General features: G+C 39.5%; 1 protein-coding gene across 1 annotated transcript in view; it reads right to left on the minus strand.

The window, feature by feature from the left end:
• The window catches only part of LOC122766696 (pyruvate carboxylase, mitochondrial-like), a 329,387-nt gene that overhangs the window by 15,048 nt on the left and 292,492 nt on the right, over positions 1-21,847 (minus strand). The window contains exons 22-24 of the mRNA XM_044021770.1: positions 11,252-11,431; positions 4,768-4,942; positions 3,259-3,332 (exon numbers count right to left, since the gene is read on the minus strand). Coding sequence (XP_043877705.1) covers positions 3,259-3,332; positions 4,768-4,942; positions 11,252-11,431 — 429 coding nt within the window. The remainder of the gene's footprint in view (positions 1-3,258; positions 3,333-4,767; positions 4,943-11,251; positions 11,432-21,847) is intronic.

Genomic DNA, 21,847 nt, shown 5'->3' on the forward strand with positions numbered 1-21,847 from the left:
CAAACCTTTTTACCTGAGGCAAGGTGGTTCAGCAAGAGGAGCACACTGGAACACATCCTAGGCTCCTGCCCAAAAGCTCTAAGGCAGGACTGGCATGTGCTACATCCCACTGCAGATGCCCAAAGAATCAGCAGCTGCAGACACAAGCACGCGCCTCAACACAGAGAGTCACTGTGGTCAAAACAAGTCAGCAGCAGAAACCATTAGAGGTCATGGCAGCTGCACAAGAAAGGCAGCCAACTGCAGCTTCATGGCACACTGACACAACCTGAGGCCTGACATCCTCCTGGTATCAGAGGCCACCAAGAACATCCACACCAGCAGAGCGGAAGGATTACATGAAGAGGAATGTGAGAGGGCAACACACGCAGAGTGGTTCACTGTCTGCCAGAAGCACGGCTGGAAGGTAAGAAGGCTGATCGAAGATGGATGTTGGGGATTTGTTGGGGCAATCGCTCTACAAATCTGAGGCCAAGTTCCCATCACTGGGCTGGCAAACAGAAGAGCCATGAAGAACAGAACCAAGTCAGCTAAAAGGTCCTCAAAATGTTTGGATGAGGACAGAAGATGACAGCTGTCACAACCTTTTTTTTTAAAAACAATGCTGTTGATAAGACATTCGCAGTTCTTGGTCACATCCTGGTCAAATGATGGTGCTAATGGACATGTTTCTGACTGAACAACAACTAAGCATTTACATCATATGTATGTTTTCATAGCATATCAGATTTTACTTTTTCTTTTTCCGATATATGATCCAGTGACTTTGGCCCAAATCGGACCAATATGGACACATAGCTTAAATCAGCTCACTCCTACAGAAGACCAATGGGACAGAAGCATAGAAGTTGTGTTCTAACTCCAGAATATCTGTTTAGAATATGTGCATCTAAGGATGAATTTCTAAACTTGCCTCCATAAACATTAGAAAAAGCGCCATTTGTTTGTAACTAAAACTGACAGAATCCTCCTTTACTTATCCAACAATAGAAATACAAATATCCACATCTCCTAAAGGTTATTGGAGATTCCCACATATTTTTACCAATTCATTTTCAAAACTTCCACAATATTTTACCTACTTCCCTGATTGAATTGAACTAGTTTAACAAAGGCTGGCCCCATAGTGACCATAGAGGCCAGTAATGAGGCTCTTACTTTGATGCGCTAGTCCTATCACAGGCTTTGTAGCAAAAATGTAACATGGAAATTGGAATATCCACCTTTTATATTTGTCATTCAAAAGCCACACATTATTAAAAATGCACTAGGCCTGGCATTTCTGCAGATTATCATCCTGTTAGAGCTTGATAACGCCACTGATGAGTGAAAATAACACGCTTATCTTAGCTTGGAGTCTTATATGTGATATATTAGATATCAGATCAGGCCATCCCTGATTAAAAACCTTTCCAAAACATTCACTTAATTCCAAACCAGGGCTGGAAAACAGCTTTTCAGTTTTTCATTACCGTGGGAACCCTGATTATTGTCAGTGGTTTCAATAATCTATTTGAAATTCCCCATTCACTCGGAATTATCATTTTATTTTGAGTTTTGCTCATCAGTGGTTTCTCCTGTCTTCTCCTGCAATGTTCTGTTTATGTTGCATCTCCTGGATAAAACGGCATCTTTTCAGCAACTGTCTCATTTCATGGCACAATCTTTCAATCAGCACAGCAGAAGTGCTTAATTATTTCTCCTGACTGGATTTGCATGTATGTTTCAACAAAATTGCAGCTTGCAAAATTCTGCTTCTGTGACAGTTAGAGTGAGAGTTAAAGAGAAGCTGAATTTGTATTTAGACATTCATATCTTCCAAAACATGTCATTTTTATATTTAGTCTCATTGAGGTTGTTGCATTCACACTTTGGTTTGTTTTATTGCTTCAATGGAGTTCATTTTCAGATGCCTCACTGTTGGAGAACAAACGATATCATCATACAAACGCCTCAGAAATCCATAACAGTTACTTTCTGGTCTGAGATATTGGCCCTCAGTGGCTTCCCCTGGCCTGTTCTCAAACATCATATGGCAAAATGAATCTGATGTGCCTGTGCAGGCGGGCCGATCTGATTGCCTGAGGGATTAGAAATGCTGTTTGTAGCTGCCTTGATTAAGTGCTAATATCTCTGTCCTCCCCACTGTGTTATCAGCACTTCACTGTGCCTCTGCACCAAACTGTATTAAACCTACGCCATCGGCAGTGATGGAAAAATCATGGAACAAGTGCTAAATCGATGATTAAATGTATTATTTGCATCCAGTCAGTGCTCAAGTGTTCAACAATATCACACTTCCTGTCTGGATGTATGCAACATGTTTTGTTTTCCTGTTATTTGCACATTTTACAGTAAATAATGCAAAAAAGGTGCTAGGAATAATTTAGAAATTGTGAAAAAAACAAACAGCTTAATTTAAACAAAAAGGCACTGAACTAAATTAAACTCATTTCCGTGTGTAGTCACTGACCAGACTCATTTCTATTCTATTCTATTCTATATACATCCGGTTCATCCGGACCAGTAACCAAAAGTGTACATATCATGAATTGAACATTGACCAATACAGTATATTTACACCATATCATACAGTATGACTCATACTCTTTCTCTTTGAAATGGTAAATGGTGTGTATTTATACAGCACTTTCTAGCATCGATAGCCACTCAAAACTGCTTTACACTACAGTTTTGCTATTCACCCATTCACTTACACATTCATACAGGAGTACATTTTTCGATCACACATATTTCATAGTCATTCACATGCTGACAGCACAGCCGTCGGGAGCAACGTGGGTTTAACACATCCGCATGTAAACCGGCGGAGCAGCGAATCAAACAGACAACCTTCCAGTTGAAAGACAAATCGCTCTACCGCTGAACTACCGTCCCCCAAAGTGTAGTCACCTCCCACTTTCAAGAGGCGAGACCAACAGACGTAGATGAAGACCTACAACCATTCAGACCAATGACCTGGATGATGTATGCAAAGCGACAGGAAACCTATCAACACACTTGTTGTAGTTTTCTAGGAACAATGGCTATCTAGTAAAGGCGTCTAATGACGGGGGAGCTCCGTGGTGCAAGTCACTTAAAATGGAAGCAGCAGCCGAATCATAAGACAGCTGTCTTCGATGGCCGCCATGTTGGACATATACAAGAGCCGCTAAATATCGCTTGTCTGCTGCTATACGTTACATCGGGTCATGGTCATGCTCAGCTTGAAAATCTCTGTGATGTGAAGTTGTTTACCTCAAACTCCTCAGCGATCTTGGGTCCATCCAGGAACAGTCTGGTGCTGAGGCAGTCCACTGGGCCAAAGGTAGCTATGAATAATAAAACAAATAAGTTATTGTGACATGAATTGTCAATAGTCAATATGTACACAAATCTACATGTGTCAGTAGTTTACGACAGGGGTTGGCAATTCTAAGCAATCGAATACCGGCCAAAACTTCATTTCTTCAGGCAAAAACTCTTTCTTTTCTACTAACCTTTTTTCTTCTACTCTGAACTATTCAATATTGTACAAATTGGGCAAATAAAAGAAATGTGTTAGTTTAATAAAGGAACACAATCTGCTACTGGTGTCTTAAAACTGCTCTTTGACTCAGTTCATCTCGCTTCAGAGTAAAAGGCTCTGAATTCTGCATGACTTAGTTGTTTCTGTGAAGAAAAGCAAACAAAGAAAAAACAATCTTGTTCAGGTTTGTGTTTAAGAAACGGCAGCAACTGAGTGAAATGAACACAAACAGACCCCCAAACATTTTATTGCTCACGTTTCTTCACAAGTAAAAGCATGAAGTGATTCATCAGTGCTAATTATTGCTACTGGAGAAACTAATTTTAGTCAAGTTTGACTACTGTCAAAAGTGTCCCGTTTGAAAGATTCACCCTCAGTCGTCTCTTGTCTCCTGTACATGCAGCTGCTGCTGCTGCTGCTGCTGCTGCTGATGCTGCTGTGAATGTCCTGCTTTAAAATGCAGCTTGCGGTTGTGGCTGATTTCTCCCTCCAGCTCCAGTCCTTTTGCTGCTGTGGGGTCTCGTTTGTAAATTATGTAAATTTGCCCTCTCAATGACAGGGGAATCTCCTGTCGGGTTAAACAACATTCTTCCCAGTAGCTGTGTGAAAAAAACCCCTGAAGTGCTAACAGTTCTAAATATCTCTATCAACTGCCTGAACTATAATGAGTGTCCCTGACTGAAGATTGCCTTGTGCTAATTTCAAGCCTCAGTAATAATACAAATGAGAACGAGTGTGTGTGTGTTAGCAAACAACTGCCATGATCCCAGACTTGTTCAAAATAAAATGGAGCCAATTTGATTAGATGCATATTTGATTAATTCATTTTTTTAAATAAAAACAATTAGTCAATTCTTAATAATAGAGCTCCGGTGTGTAACTCTTAAATATAAAAAATGTCAGTTTTTTTCAAATCATTGTTAAATAAGTTCACAAACACATCCCTGTGTATAGTGGGAAGATCTTGTATCGCCCAGCTACATTCCTGCATGCAGGAAGTGATTTGTGCATCACGATGAGATTAAAGCCCTCACCCACACCTGCACTGCTGGGTTAGGGTTACACAGAAGCAGCATACAAATAATGTTAAGTCATTTCTCTTCCTGACAATGAAACAGAGGCAAAACGATAACAATTTTACAGTAGTTAACACAGGAATCACAAAAATGACGCATTGCAGCTTTAAACCAATATAAATACCCACATACGGCGGTAAATTATTAAGTCTGTAAACTCACAAGTGAATTCCTTATACTCTTGGAACACCTTCGGGTACATGGCTGCTGACATCACATCCTCAGTGGTGATGTCATCATCGTGTGCAGCTCGGAGACCCTCCTCCAGAGTTTTGAAGTCCATGGGAGGCAGAGTGGCACCGGGGCGACCCTCAATACAGGGGAGAGACTTCAGCACCTGAGAGGGGAAAAATGGAAACAAGGGGAAGTTAACAAGATAGAAAACACACTTCACAACAAACTTTATTTCAAAGTCATATACTCTTTGTGGATGTTTTCGCTCTCCTAACATCCCTATGGGATTCTGCAGTATGTTGGGATATATAAAGTGCTGGTGAAACCTTGACATTGTACTTGACAACTATACATCTGGATAAAAGCTTCAATCTGTCAAATCCTTTAAGTGACAGTGACTTTTGGTGGGAGGAGGAGGACGATAGAGAAACACTGCTATGGGACTGAGAAACACTTGAATATGAGAGAATATAAACCTTATTAATGCAAGATTATTTTTTTGACATTTGCATAAAAGTGGCACTGCTACTGTGTCAAGATCTGCAGTGATTTCCAATTTAGTTCCCCCCCATCTCTCCCACGTCTTTTTTTTTTTTCCCCTCAGTAAGTATCATCAGGCCGTCAAATGACTGCAGTGCTGCTGTGTATGTGACACAACCATCGTGTTCTTTCTAGTAAAGAAGAAACAAAGATAAGACGACAGGCTGCAGGGAAAAGGAGGCTGTTTTAATAAATGATATGACATTTTATCTGCCCACACGGTTGTTGATATCTAACAGGAGTTGTAGAGATAATCAATCTGAGGCTGCCATAATAATGTTGGGTCAAGAGATTATGTCAAGACACTGGCATTTCGCCTACAGGCAGCGGTTTTGTTGTTATATTCGTATAGGAGATTTCATTGGCAGGCAGCCTTCAGAGGCACGGAGCCAGAGCTGCAGAATTTTGCACACAATTACTTTATTGTATGTAGCAATAAGCAATGTAGCACAGGGAGACAAAACAAACTACTGTTTTTAGAACAATGGTTCCCAAAGACTGGGTCATGACCCACAAATGGGTCACAGGAGATTTTTTTTTTGGTCCCCCAGTCGTGAAATTCCTGTACAAATTTTAAAATGAGAAGAACTCTTCCCCAGGCCTACTATTGGTTTGGAATTAAGTGAATGTTTTGGAATCAAATATCAGATCCAACATTCTGAGCTGCATTAACGTAACTCCATTCAGAGTGCGGTTAGCAAGCTCTAACAGGATGGTAATCTTGTTAGTAGTTTTGGAATAACAAATACGACTCAAAAGACACAAAGAGTCGACTGCGGATGTTGACGAAGATATTCCATATATAGCCTGTGATAGTGTTTAAAGTGATTAAAGTAAGAGCCACATTACTGGGCCTCTTGGTCACAATCGGGGCCTTAAATTGAGTCATAGACGTTGTATTATGGAGATAAAATATCGTTACAAAGATATTATGGAAGTTTTGAAAATGAACTGGGAAGAAAATGTGTGGGAAATAACCTTTGTGAGAGATATGAAATATGGATGACTTTTTTGGATATGTAAATAATAATCAATAACAATTTCAAACAAAGTGATTCTAAAATTGGGTAAAATACAGTGGAACAAGTTTTGGAAGAGATTTAAAAATTGATTAGTAAAAATGTGTGAGAACCCTGATGTTTTAAATAACATGAATGATAACAAAGTTTTAACCTTATACCGGGCAAAGAACTATATTTGTACATTACCATGTGTGCACTGTAATATATAGTCTACACCGTAATGATCCTACAGTAGCCCAGAAGGGACAAATTATTTGGCTTTAGTAATGAAGGAGGTGAAGGAGGGTGAGGCCAGGTTTTCTTTTTAGTTGGTTGACACTGTGCCACAGATTGAGCACATCAGCGGCAGCCATCTCAGTTGTTGTTGACAATGCTTTAACTGTGCACCTGTGCCAGTCAGTGTTGTATTAGAGCCCCGCCCTGCTAAAGACAAAGGGGTTCTGCTCAGCATGAACAAATTTCAGGGCAGATGGAAATCAGTCTGAATGGGATGGGGACCAGACTAATCTGTGTGAGTAAATAAACATGAGCTCATTGATTGGTCTGGTTTTTCAGGCTATATTTAGTCTGCTTCAACAGATGATTCACAGAAGAAGCCAAGAGGTTTTAGTCATGGCTGTCGTCTCCTGTTTGACTGCTCTATGTGTGCTCTCACGCTGATTGGTCAGCCAGTCACTGATGATACATTCATGAGGAAATTTGAATCCAGGCACATTATTTTCTGTATAATCCAGTGAAACATTATATTTAGGAAGAGGTGGTGGCAATAAGTTCAATGGACTTTCCTGCACTATGTCAACTTTTAACAATCTTTGTCCTTTTTTTGTGTATTTTATTTATACATTGAATCAAAATCAAATCAACCATCTGATTTTATCTTTTAACTAGGGATGGCACGACACTTTTTGTGTCTGTCCGATACTGTCCTTTAGACCTTTTCAACTATGAAGCTGTTACACATTTCAAGCTATTTCAGACATATTTCTCCAACTGTGTAAAACAACATTCTTCTCCCACTGAGAAGAAATAAACAGCCTACAACATGACTCAGCTAAAACTCTGTTGCTGATTTTGATTTACATTTTTACAGTCTGTGCATAGTGAGGCATTTTTAGGATTTTTTGATTGAAAATACTTCTAGATTTGTGTACCATTCCTGTGATTCCTGCAACATACTAGAAATATTTAGATGCGTGGTCGCTACACATTCAGTCAATCACGTCCTCCTGTGTGCACTGTGCATATGAGTATTATTATTCATGTTCTGTTTTGGAATATGTACACTGTTAAATCATAGACAATGTTTCATATCACTCAGTGTGCAACATACTGGCACAGCACTGAGACTGTGTGTGTGTGTGTGCCTTTGTGGAAATCTCCAAAGGGACCAGTGCAATGCTATTAGTCACAGAGACAACAGTTCAAAGACAGCTGACTCATTTGTGTGTGTGTGTGTGTGTGTGTGTGTGAGAGAGAGGCACTTCAAAGATGGCAGGCTGGTTGGAGTCCATGCTCATTAGCACTGTGTCCTTTAAGGACGTCTTACACCTTAACTGCTTGATTGTTTCAGCGTTGGACACAAACAGATGGGGACCGTGTGTTTGACAGAAAGAGAGAATCGGCACCAACAAATGAAGAAACTCTTATTTGCTCTTTCTCCTCATTTTTTTCTCATAACTACTCAAAGTCCCCTTTTGTGTTATTATTGTCACAGATTCCGTCCTGAGAGGGTGTGTGAGGGATGATGTTGAATTTATTAACAATAATCTTATTTCCTGTTTTTTTTTTTATATACTTTCTCCTGGAATCTCTCCATCCATCCTCCCACTTTGTCTCTCTTTTGCCCTCTTGTCTTTGTTGTTTTCCCCCTTTTTTATCCATCCGCTCTGTCCACCCACACTGCAAATGAACCCAGTGTGACAGAGCAAAGATGAAAATGAGGAAATGCCTCAGTTACTCTTTGGTGTGTCACTGTGCGCAAACAATGTGCGTGCATTTGTGATGGTCTGTGCCTCTGAAGTCAATTCATGTGAAAAGTCAATCTTGAAATTACTGCTCACTGACTAATTAATGCCACCATAGCTCCAATTAGAAAACAAATAAGCTGTTCACATGCAAATATAACCTCCATGGCTATGGCATAAAGGATACATGTCTGTCATGCATGCATTCATTCTATAGTGCCTGTGTTGACGTGCAGATACAGAAAGATAATTTACAGCTGCTAATTAATACTGGAATTATGCTGCTGCCTGCAGTCAGTGCCACATTCATACAAATGTTTTATGGTGAACAGATGCAGTAAAGTAGCGATATGTAATTGCTTGCTTCCAGAAAACACTTTTGTAAAAATGTTTTACTGCCTTTCCTTTAGACAACTTCAACTTTTCAAACCACCATTTTAAGAATGGTTACTTTATGTGACAGTGCCAATAACCTGCACACAGGTGTAAACACAGGTGCACACAATAAACACACACAAAAAAAACTATTCAAAATGAGAGTTGAAATGGTTTGTAACCACAGCTGTGTGAGAGGAAACCTCTTGGATGTTGGAAGTTGGATTGTCCATCCATCCATCCATTTTCTACCACTTTATCCTCCACATGAGGGTCGCGGGGGTGCTTTGCCAATCCCAGCCGACATAGGGGGCAATAGGCGGGGTACACACTGGACTGAGTCTAATGGAAAATACTTTGTCCAAAACCAAACCAAAAATACAAATATTTCCTTCAGAAATACACAAAGTTTTAAAAACAGCTGTCATCTGCACAAGTATGCTCTCATTCTGATTCATAGTAAGAAAAGCAGTCATTTCAATCACCTTCAATTTGATCTTAATATTATTACAACTATTGTAACTACATTTAAATTTAAATATTTAAACTACAATGGTTTTGTAATACATGGAGTCTAGGCATATTATGTTCTGTATAATCCATTGAAACATTATATTTAGGTAGGGGTGGTTCAAATAAGTTCAATGGACTTTCCTGCACTATGTTAACAATCTTTGTCTTTTGTTGTTTTTTTTCTCAAATACATGCAAATATTTTCCCTCAGCCAAAATGCAGGAAGTAGGAAAATAAAAAGTTCAATGGGCAAAGACTTTTGCATTAATGTCCACTGAAAGACGATCAGCCTATGTCAGCAGAAAGTGGTCCAGTGCTGACTCAAAAAAGAAAACAAAACAATAATGATAATAACCCAAGGACATGAATGAATAATTAATTAATTTTTTTTCATTATTATTATGGATTTTTTTTTGTCGGTTTTAGGAATTATAAGACAGGTTGAGAGACGCTGGTGCAGGTGATGGGGAGGAAGGAGGAGGAATCACTGTTAGAGCTGCTTCAAAGAAGCTCAAAGAAAACATTTTAACTATGAAAGTAAATGGTCTGTATTTATATAGTGCTTTTCTAGTCTTGATGGCCACTCAAGGCTGCTTTACACTAACTAAAAGCTGCCATTTACCCAGATTCAGGCACAGCCGTCAGGAGCAGCATGGCGTTAAGTGTCTTGAAATTGGAATTGAACCCGCAACCTTTCAGTTGAAAGACAACTTGCTCAACCTAAGGGCTTTTATGTCTGCAAAACATTTTTCCGATTATTTAAAAATGGCAAATCATCCTGATTCAATTCACAAAATAAATCTGTACAAGAGCAAACTTGTGCATGACATAATATTTACATAATGAATTACAATATTTATTTTATGATCCCATAAATCATCTCTCTAGTACAGTCTCGCTGAACCCACAACTTTCCAGTTGAAAAATGACTCGCTCTACCACTACCACTGTGTGAGGATATGAGGGAAAACAACTTGTTGATAAGTGTGACAAACAAAGTGGATTCTAAAGGTTTGACAAGTAATAATTTCACAATAAATACTTCTCTGGCAACAATGTAAATCATTGTTCTGGCCATGATAGGATAAGATTATATATAAATGATCGAAGATCTTCTGCACACACTACAAAAAGGTTTTATTATGTGCTGCTTGCAGCTACGGAGACATTCAGTAATGGGTATGCTGTTTAAAAGTGCAGCAGAGTCAGGTAGCAGGTATCATGAAACACACATCACTGACACGTTCTGAAATTCTCTGGGAGATAACAAGCATGCCGATATGTGAGCATGCTTTATTCATGCTACTCCTCCAAGGAGACCTCAAGCTGTTACTCCCTGATGTGCATGAGAGCTTCACCCTCACTGTTTGCAGGCATGTAAAAAAAAAAAGAGAAAAAAAAAAGCCACGCAGGAGGGGCAGATGGAGAGTAGCAAAAAGAAGATGAGAGGACACAGCAAAGCACCGTTTTCAGTGTCGTCATGGGGATTCACAACTGTCAAATGTAACCAAGCCTGTGACAGAATTTGTGTCGGTTCCTTGTACATGTGCCTTGTGCTTTTAAATTTGCTCTCCGTCATGTGTTTATGCTGCGCGTTTGTGCACAGGAAGCACAAGAAAAACAGACATTACATGGTTTCTGTCATATTCGCTGCCATCTTTAGGAGTCTTTTACTTATTGCCTATTTATTGGCTTATTGCTTTGTACTGGTTTATTGTTGTGACGTGTCTCATACTTTCACAAAGTTTGACACATTTGAACTGTTTGTGTGGTGTTTGTAGAGGCCATTTGAATGACTTGCCAATCAATAAAGTTGTCTGAATCTGAATCTAACCAGATACAGTACATTGTAGTCTCAATTATTAATGGACTCCAATTGCTTATATCCTATAAATCTATAGGATTATTGAATGGACCTACTGGGCCCAGGTCAAAGGGACCTGCAGCCAAAGCCTGTGCTGCTATCCTTATCTTTGCTACTATGTTATTCATATTTTAATGGGGTACCTCAAAAACTAAAATATGAGACAACTGCATTTACAGGCTGAACAACAATACCTTAGATCTGAAGGGCTCAGGGAATCCTCCATGTGGAATCCCAATGTGGCCCTGCAGAAACTCCACCACAGATAGGGGGAAGGACAACTCATCAGCCCTCTCCTCCACTTCTGCCCTGGTCAAGTTGTTCTGCACCATGAACTGGGCCAAGTCTCCCACGATCTTTGAGGATGGAGTCACCTGAGAGAGGAAATGACAGTGAGTGCAAAACTGATTCTGTTTAAGAAAAGATGGCAATGTATTTCTAGTTCATCACAGACATAACACAAGGAAACAGATACCACAGTTTGCATAGGACAAGGAAATGAGATTCAGGTGTCTCTTTATAACATTGCTCTTGCAATTAGGGACGAGCCAGTATGATTTGTATTGGTTCCGGTCTGATACTGGTCAAAAATCACTGGATATTGGACAGATATATTTTTTTTTAATCTGATAAATTCAAAATCAATTCTATAAATGGCATGATTCACTATACACAGATAGTAGAAATGTCAATACAAATCAGTAACAGCATTTCTTTTTTTGTTCTCTTTAAAGGAAAATATTATTTGTTACACAGTTGGAGCATTGTGTCTTTGAAACACTGTTAACAGCTTCATAGTTAAAGGTCTAAAATGACAATATCTGACTACCAGTATTTGTTATATTGGTATCAGACATGGACAATTGGTCTCATTACATCCCTACTTTTAATCTGACAAACTTAACAGAAACAGAATCTGGTCAATGTAATATTACAGTCAATATTACAATCTTGTAATATTGTTTTCTCTTCTGTCTTCAGTAGAAAATGCATTCACCAAATACTGTAAAAAAGGTGGTGACAGCCTGTTTTAATGACGATGCTGTCTATGAAGATTAAGTACTGTGCGACCCAGACAAAGACGAGAGAGGCCCAGTGCACCAGAATGAAAAATGAAACGGTGTTTACATCGATACAGTCTATTTAATCATTTAATTTGGCCATCAACTAAAATACACAGGTCTTCTCTGTAAAACAGAATCAACTGAAAAATGAGGACAGGCCAAGAAAGATTGAGTAAAACATTCATTCAAATTGCATGAATTTATTCTTTCATTATAGCTAATTATTATGGTAATAGGAAACTCTATTAGCATGATGGTGATAAGTGGAGTCTTTTTTGACTGGGACAAGGATGCAAATACAAAATATGAGACTAATGCTATTGTAATTATTCAATTTAAAAGCTTCCTGTTTGCTTCCTTTTGGTACATGGGACCACTAAAGAGAGATAGGGGTCAATTATTGTGAACCACCAACAATAAAAAAGAAAACCTGCTTTGGGTGTTTGCACTCATGCTCTATACAGCAGCTTTTATTATAAAGAGAGACAGAGGTGAACAAAGACCAAACCCTTTCTCAAATTTACTGCTCTACATTTTGCGACCCTCCAGCAGAGAACCTCTGTCCTGTTTTTGAGCTTAAGCACTGACATCTTAATGACTGCAGAGAACAATGAATGGGCCTACGCTCGATGACATGCCTGTTTATTGCAGCAATTAGTGTGCTCTGCTAATATCACACAGTGGAGAGAAAAAAGAGAGCGACGAAGGTGCTCAAATATAGATTCAAATCGACATTCCCCAAAGAATTTCCTGTCAAATAACCTGACACCTTTTTCAGAGATGAGATGACAGATTATCAGGAGCAAGACTTGGAAACACACAGATGGGCTCAAACATAAATGCTGCTCTGGGATTAACACAACCCTCCTGGGGGTTGCTGTGTGTACTAGCTTTGGTCTCGAGGGATGACAGTGCTACCAACCACTGCATTGTAACTAGGGTTGGAACAATATCACTTTTCAGTGTCCAATACCAATATCACAAACTAGAGCATCTACCGATACACTCCTTTTAGACCAGGGCTGGGATCGATAAGCTTATTATCGAATATGGGCTGGGCCGTGGTCACTGCACCATGCTGGGGTTAGAGGTTGGTAGCAGGCAAGTCCAGTGGGAGTGTGTACCCGGGGGTGGAGGCAAGTCAATTGGCCCTGGGAGCGGGTACGACAGGGAGACTGAGCTTTGGTGGGGGTTTCGGACGAGTGGCTCCGGGGGGAAGTACACCTCTGGGTGTGGATGTAGCCCAGACGAGAGCTGGGTAAGAGAGATCTTAATCAATTTTTGTTATGCAATTAAAATTACCTGAACATTCAAGGTATTAGCCTATGTTTGAATTTGTTATATATATATATTTTGATAACATTTGATATATATACATGAAGGAGAGGGTCTTTGTGCATGTTCTCTCCATGTGTGCATGGGTTTTCTCCAGGTTCTCTGGTTTCCCCCACAGTCCACAAACATGCAGCGATTAAGTGGCCACTGTAGGTGTGAGAGTGAATGTTGTTGGTCCCGTGATGGACTGCCGACCTTTCCAGGGTGTGACCCTGCCTTTCAACCTATGTCAGCTGGGATTAGCTCCAACGGCCCCACGACCCTCATGTGGAGGATGAAATGGTAGACAATGGATGCATGTCTACATTCGCTCAGACCTAAACTGGCCTAGATCTTCTGCACATGCCTCCCCCAGGCTTTGTTGTCATTGGTGCACAGAAGAAGAAAACAGCAATGAGAAATGGTTAAATCCAGGTCTGTGCCTTTTATGGACTGATCGATCAAGTTCATGCTCTGCCAGCTCAAAGAAGTGAATATTTTTACATTCATGAATGGTTGGAAGATTTGCAGCGATGCTCAACATGCTAACAACTATCCGTCTAATACTAACAAGCTGAAAAGGGGACATATTGCCACATATTTCATTCAATAAACTCTGCTGGATGGTTTAAAATCAACTTCAGTCAAAGAGAAAATTCTGAATTTATTAGATTAAGTTGGGCCCTAAATCATATATTACATTCCATTTCTCTCATAGCCAAAGGTCTTATTTAGTCAAGGGCCAATATTCTTTCACTGACTATTGATGTTGGCAGATTCAACAGTGCTGTGTGAGCTGTGTAATTCAGAGCAGTTCAAAATGAGTCTCAATTTCTTTTGTACTACTGTGATTATTTCAGCTTCTCTAAATTTCCCATAAAATGGATCAACAAGACCCAGCAGTATTGAGCACTGAGACTTAGCCACTGTTGCTATGGAAGACGCTAGTCAGAGGCAGACTTCAGATCAGTCACTACAACAAAACATGTCTCCATGGTTACTGCATTTATTCAGGACTAAACCTCTTTTCAGTTATCTCAGCACTGTAACCTTCAGCTTTCACCTACATGTTTGTTGTTGTTGTCTTGCAGTTTTCACATTAAATATTTTTTGTACAGTTTTTTTTTACTAGCAAAAACATTTTAATGACCCTTTGCACTGATTTACCAGGAGGACTTTCATCATCAACCAAGCTATGAAACTGCTTCATCTGTGACTCACCAAATACTGTCTGTGGAGAAAATGGAGGAGACTTTTATTTCTGGAACCAGGGGCATCAGAAATAGCTTCTCCCGCTGTGTAACTCTATTTGGACATTCATGACACAGATCAGGCAGAGCCGTACATTCTGGTAGTTCTAACACTGTTATCTGAAAACTGTGCTACTGCAATACAATCTCCCAGTGACAATCTACATCCTTAAAAATGAGCCCAGACGACTTGGTAAAGCCTTTAACCACCTGGTCAAATTTAATCAGCCCAGGAAGCACGTTCACACTTTTGCAGCAAGACGTGCCGATTGAAACAAGTGAGCATTTATCTTCAGCAGCACATAAAGCTCACTGTGACAGGGTTTGTGAATTGTGGAGATAATGATACACTGCTTTAAAAGACCGACTGTTTACAGAGACGCTTAACAGATTTGAATGGGCTGATGAAATACCTGGAGAGGCCATTAACTTGGTGCTACTGTGGAACAAAAGCTCACTGCTGAGTCTGAAATTTATCTAGAACACAAGAAAGCAGCATGACTGTGCGTTCTATCTTTACCTTCACCCTGTCACTCTCTTTCTCTCTGTAGGTTCCTCTGTTCTTCCAGGGTCACATTTCCTCATCGTTTTCCTCATGTTTTCTCAAAACAAACCTCCTCACTCCGGCCCTAAGGTGTTGACTATTTACCCTCTCCTCATGAATCACCCTAAATCCTGTTTGCCATCCTTGTTTTCCTCTGTCCATTACTTTTTTTCCCTTGAACCACAGTATCATCGGGAGGTTTACTCTCATTATCCATTTTTTGCAGATGAATCACCCTCCTCCAACTCCTGCTGGTTGCCTCACACACAGGAAAAGGAAGCCTTACTTCCAACTGAGTGTGAGTTATATATGATGTGTGAGGTTTTCTATATTTTTAGGTGAGACGTGAGGTAAATCACATCATTGCCGCACAGGCTTAGAAAAAAAATCGGATTTTCAGTCCCTGTGTGAAGCTGAGCTCAGACTTTTCACCAGAAAAGAGCTTTCTCTTTAGGAAACTTCTTCTTCCTGCTTCTCACTTTAGGGGTCGTCACAGTAGATCAGCTGCCTCCATCTTGCTCTATTCTTCTGTTACACGAAATATCTTCCTTCACAACATCAACATGAACCTTCTCTTTTTCTCCTGGCCGACAGCACCACACCATCACAACCTTGAATCTCTTCATTTATTTACAAACCATTAAACCTCAGCTGTCCCTCAAATGTGCTCATTTCTAATGCTGTCCATCCTGGTCACTCCCAACAAACATCTCAGCATCTTCAGCTATGCCACCTCCACCTGTCTTTTAGACAGTGCCACTGTCTCAAAGCCATACATCATGGCAGGTCTCCCTACCGTCTTGTGGAGATTTCCTTTCACTTTTGCTGCCATTCATCTGTCACACAGTTCTGACACTTGTCTCCACCCACTTCACCTTGCCTGCATGCTGCTCTGTGCTCTGTTCATTGCTTTGGATGGTTGACTACAGGTATTTAAGCTCACCCACTTTCTCTATCTCTACTCCTTGCATCTTCACCTAACCACCTGTCTCACTGTAGGTGTTCTTCTGTCTTGCTCCCAGTGCAGACCTCCACCTCTCCAGGCTCTCACTACAGATTACAAGAACATCTTTCTTTCTCTTTCAGAAAATATAAGGTCAAATAATGTGTGCTCATAATTGATTTTAACCATGATGAATGTGAAAAGTCATATAATCGCCTCAGAGTGCTAATGTCTGCATATACTACTCTTCCTTTTAGTCATTTTCCCCAACAGCATGCAACAGTATCCAACACCCTGACTTTTCCATGTCTCTCTCACCGTATCGCAAACTCATCCGTAACTTTATGTAGTTCTTCATACAAGTGCATTATCACACTTGACACACAAGACCTTGCTATTCTCACTATCTGTGTCCCCTTTCTCTCTCACCTTCCACTTTCACTGAGGTACAACTCTCCCTAAGAGGTGCAGAAGTCACATACTGTTGTGCATGTGCTCATATGTGTGTGTGTGTGTGTGGGTCATATCATGTGTTTGTCCAAATTTGTTTTGAAAGGCACCTCTACCCAAACCAGAACTCCACTACTGGGCAAAGGATTATATCATCCTAAACAATGCATGTGAAGCTACACACACGCAATAATACTAGCAAGCCAAACCAGGGGCTGAGTGAGGAATCGGTCCTGTCAGGGGAGGAGGAGGCAGGAGACAGGAGTGTGAGGAGGTGTAGAGAAAAGATAGAAAGATTAGGGATACATGACGGAAGTCTAATCGAAACGAGGAAAGGTGGGAAGGAGTGATGAGGGAGTCGATGAGACGCAATGAATGAATGTGGAGAGGGAGAGCAGGGGAAACTGGATGAACAGAGTGACAGGAAGAGTAAGTGAGGGGGAGAAAGAGGGGATAGACAGATGAACCAAGGGGAGGACAGGTAAACCGAGAGGAGCAGTAGACACCAACAGGCCCACAAGCGACACAAGATGATGCTCTACCTTGAATTAAGAGAGACAGAGTGTGTGTGTGTGTGTGTATAGTGAGTCTGTGCCTGTAATTGCAAAGGGAAAGTGAAAGAGTAAGTGAGGGACGAGGGAAAGACAGTCCATGTATATACAAATACAACATATCCTCCGTATTAAAAAAGCTCTTGAAGTGACAGATGTAGCTGAGGAAGAAAGAGGAAGTGGGGTAAATAAAATAAGCTGTTTAAAGACTAGCTGAACTAAATTTTAGCCTTATATTATAATAACACAGATAATAATAATTGATTAACTTTTATACCAAGATATTCTAAAATGTTTGATGATTCTGGTCACACTGCATTTAACAGTGCAATATTCCTTTAGACCAGGGGTCGGCAAGTTCATTTCTTTTTAAATATCTGGGCAACAATCAAATCTTCATCAGACAAAACCTGATAACTAAACATATTTTCTATTAAATATCTTGTATATAAAAAAGGTAACTTGAATTTGTCACAACTGTAACTGAGTAGTGGCCTTATGATAATGTGGCCACTGTCTTCAAGACTCTTTTTAAATCCAATGTGTGTTCGACGGCGAGAACAAAATAAATACATGTCTAAATAAATGCTCTCAGCAAACAAACTATATTTCCCCTTTTCATACGGTTTATAATAAATGTGCATCAGTCCAACTTTGAGAATTACGGCTTCTTCTTTGAGTCTAACATATGGTAGTTGTTATTTTGTGGACATTTACTCTCTCAAAACTTGTCTATCCATCAGAACTGCAGTGTTTGAGTTTTTTCCCCAAACCAAATATGCATGTATGTCAGTTAATAAGCAACATAATCTTTTTTGATTTTATTTTTTTTTTCAAAATAAAAGCTCTGAACTCTGTATGAAATTTTTTTTTAAAAAAGGGCCACACAGAGACAAACAACCATTCCAGATCATTGTTACCTTGCCTATTTTTGGACGTTTACTTTATTTTGTTTGTATTTTTGTTCTTGTTTTTTTTCTGCCCAACAACAATTCCCACATGCCTGGACTCTCTGGTCATGCACAAATGGCCAGTAAACATCTTGAAGGTCAAAACTGCTGTTAAATTAGTAGTTAGTAGTAATATTAGGAAATATGTCAAATCACTTTTTTTTGTGTTGGAGTTAGAAGAGCAGATTCTCATGTTTCTGTAATAACAATAAAAGTAGTGGTTATCTTAACACAGTGAGGGGCAAACATTTATTCAGTTTCCATGGCAGGGTCTAAGGTTAATACAATCCTAATGTGGAAAAATTACAATTGGGATATTACATTAGGTTATAGGTTATGGGAGCCAGGGAATGTTACTTTCTGGAGTCAGTTGAAAGAGACTGAGAGTGATTCTGAGGATGAGCAAGAACCCTTAAACTGATGTAAGACATTAAAAAAATATTCAGAAAATTAAAAATGTAGCAGGCACAATCTCTACAGGAAAATTTATTGTAATAAATTATTAAAATTGAGCCAAGCCTCTACCCAATTGCCATGTTGCTTAACCAGAAAGGCCCTTTAAGCCAAATAATGAATAGCTTAAGACGTAGCAGTGACAAGTTATTACTTTTATCTTCAGAGAAAGGGTTTCTCATCTCCGACGTCAAACTATTCATGTGATGTTACAATGTTGTGGGCTGTGCAAGGGCATCATGATGAGGAGGAAAAAACACTGACAGGTGTGAATCAGCTCACTGTCCACATGTATCAATTCAATCTGGTTTCGATTTTCCTCTGAATTCGTAATAATAATAATAATAATGACTTGGATTTATAAAGCGCCTTTCACGAAACCCAAGGTCGAATTCAGCATTCCTTTTCCTCAGTGAACAGCACTTGTATTTCACCACAGTCTTAAATTTTAACAAGAGCTCACTCATGGGAAAAGTATAGCGGCACTGGCAAATAAAACATTTAGTCAATTATATATAAAAACTGAAAAACTCTTTACTTAGAAACACAGATACTAAATTAGTAAATGCTTCACAAGCTGTATGGACATACACTTATCAAAGTATTACATTTTTGAAATACAAATACAAAATATACAAATCTGTATAAGTACCTGCACCCATCTAGTCCATTCTGCATATCTTTTGTGATGACATACACTGAACAGACCACACACACGTACTGTAAAGTATCCTGACCTCGGCTTGAATAAATGGCCTCAGTAAGTAGATTTCCTTCAATAATGTCTAACATCTTTTGGCAGAGAAGAGGATCATTTTTACCGTCTGTAAAATCTATAGCACATTCTGCTGGCTGCACGTCACTGTGTGTGTCGGCCTTTTGTACTTTTTAAGTAGGAGTGGAAAACATCCACTGTCACCGATCATACATTTCACTATGATCTTCAAAATCCATGGCAGCTGGAGGATCAATGATGTACAGATGCTATGACCCCATGCTTTCTCCACACACTTATTTATTCAGCATCAATGCTGAGGAAACCTCGATAGACTGTGGATATTTGTATACTCCTTCATTTTACTGAGCACAGGTCAATTATAATTGTAAATCAAGTCCATGGATTTAGGCAGATTTGGAGAAAATGCACTGGGTGCTTAGCAAGCAAAGTAATGATCATACTCAGCTGCAAACTGGAATGAATATTGAGCTATAATAAAAGAAATAAAGGCTTAAGCGTATTTTATAAAATAATGCCAGGCCAACTATTGTTAAGAAGAAAAATAAAGAAAAAACAAATTCATGAGCTTAGGAAAGTGAGCAATCACTTAAATGTAACTTTATACAAATGTTAAATGTATTTTTTTTTTCAAATCTGGAAATTAAATCTTGGAGTTGTCTTTTTCATGGTGAGAAGCACAATTTTCTGTGCTTCTGGTCAAGTTTTTTATGGAAATCAACAAGCAGAGAGTGATCTCCACACTCTCAAAGGCCTTGTTTAGACTCCAGCCCAAATTAGATTGTATCTAGCGTGATTTTTTTGGCAGACTGCAAAGCCAAAAACACATGACATGACAATTTTTCCAAAGCTGATTCAAAGTTGGTTTTGAATGTGATTATAATTGGATTTCTTACAGATCCGTTTCAATCTCAACATCTCAGGTGTTCAGATAGGACTGCGTCACAGCTGGACTTGAGCGACGACAACAACAACAATAATGAAGTAGATCCAGACGTTAATTGGAGGTGCGGTTAATTACAGACACAGAGGAAGACCAGTTTGTGTATAGAGGAAGAACAGTTGGTCAGGAAGATATGTTTAAGAAGCTGCAGTCTAATCAAGTCCAAAGACGTGTGAACGAGTATCTACTGTATATCTGACAAGCACACTGCTTCCTTATTGACAAGACAATGGGGTGAGAGGACGCAGTCATTGTCAAGCTGACAGGATACAGGAGAGCGCATATCAGTAGCCAAAGAAACATTAAGCCAACATTGGCTTGTGCAGTGAAGCCTGCTGGGTCTTAATTGAATTGATAGAGAGCGTGGGGAGAAGGTAGGGGAGGTCGGGTGCGATGAATTGATGAGGAAAATGGAGTGGAAGATAGAAAATTAGGAAGGGAGGATCCAAGAGGGGAAAATAGAGAGAAATACATTAAAAAAGAAAGAGGGAGGAGGAGGTAGAGTAATGGGGAATCCAGGGGAGCATGACTGCAATGATACAGAGGAAGAAAAGAAAGATGTCCACGATATGTAAAACAGCACCGAGTAAGAAAGAAAGGAGACAAAGTAAAGTGTGAAAACAGTTGGGAGAATGCTAATGAGAGACCAAAAATAATTACAGAGCCAGGGTGAAAATGATGAAAGAAGGATTAATGTATTAACTAAGCTCTGATGGTAAATAAAGGATGAAAAAGAATTGGGATTAAAAAAAAGTGAAATTGAGAATAAAGTTGTTGATTGCAGATTAAGCAATACTCCAAAACGACTAGAATTAATGTGTCCTTCAGAAAATCAAACACAAACTACTTCACAGCACTTTTTTTTACCCAAATTAATATCAAGTACAAAGCACAGATTACCCCCCAAAACTGGAAAAAAGCTGCCCTGCTGAAACAAAAGTGAACACTATCACTGTTGTCAGGGTAAGAAAATGGTCTGACAAGCCACTATTGTTTGGATTAGTTTGTTGAGGAAATGCAAAAACATAGTTTCCCTTGCACTCACGGAGAGCGTGGAAGGTCAAATAGACTGATATTGACAGACGGAACCTAATCAGGGTTTGTTTGATTCAGTCAAGCAAAGAAAGAGGAGCAGTTTGGCAGAAGTCAAGTGAACCAGAGTGAAAGGCACAAGTGCAGATCACTTTTCACACAGTTTGAAATGCTTTATCTCACTTTTCCAAAAGGAACCTGGAGCTTGTAAACCACTCACTCTCCAACACCAATGATTTTAGCTTGTAGGGACACAGGAGCTTCTGGTCTACTGCTGTCACGTGTGGTCAGTTTGTGTCACTAAGGTGAAGGAACAAAAGAACACATTTGATCTTAACTGATGGAGGCAGCAGTGGAACAACTCCACTGTTCTGTGATGTTAAATCACAGATTTTCTTCTTTGGTGTGGGAGAGTGGTTTACCTAAGTGTCCCATGTAGATCAGGGCAGCAACTAAAGAGTATTTTCTCAAATGTCTTGTTTTGTCCACAAACCAAAATGATTTCTTTGTTATATGGATTGGTTGCGGGACATTTTTTTTTGCTTACTTTAAATCAAACA

Source organism: Solea senegalensis, linkage group LG3 (assembly GCF_019176455.1).
Source record: "Solea senegalensis isolate Sse05_10M linkage group LG3, IFAPA_SoseM_1, whole genome shotgun sequence".
Classification (NCBI taxonomy): domain Eukaryota; kingdom Metazoa; phylum Chordata; class Actinopteri; order Pleuronectiformes; family Soleidae; genus Solea; species Solea senegalensis.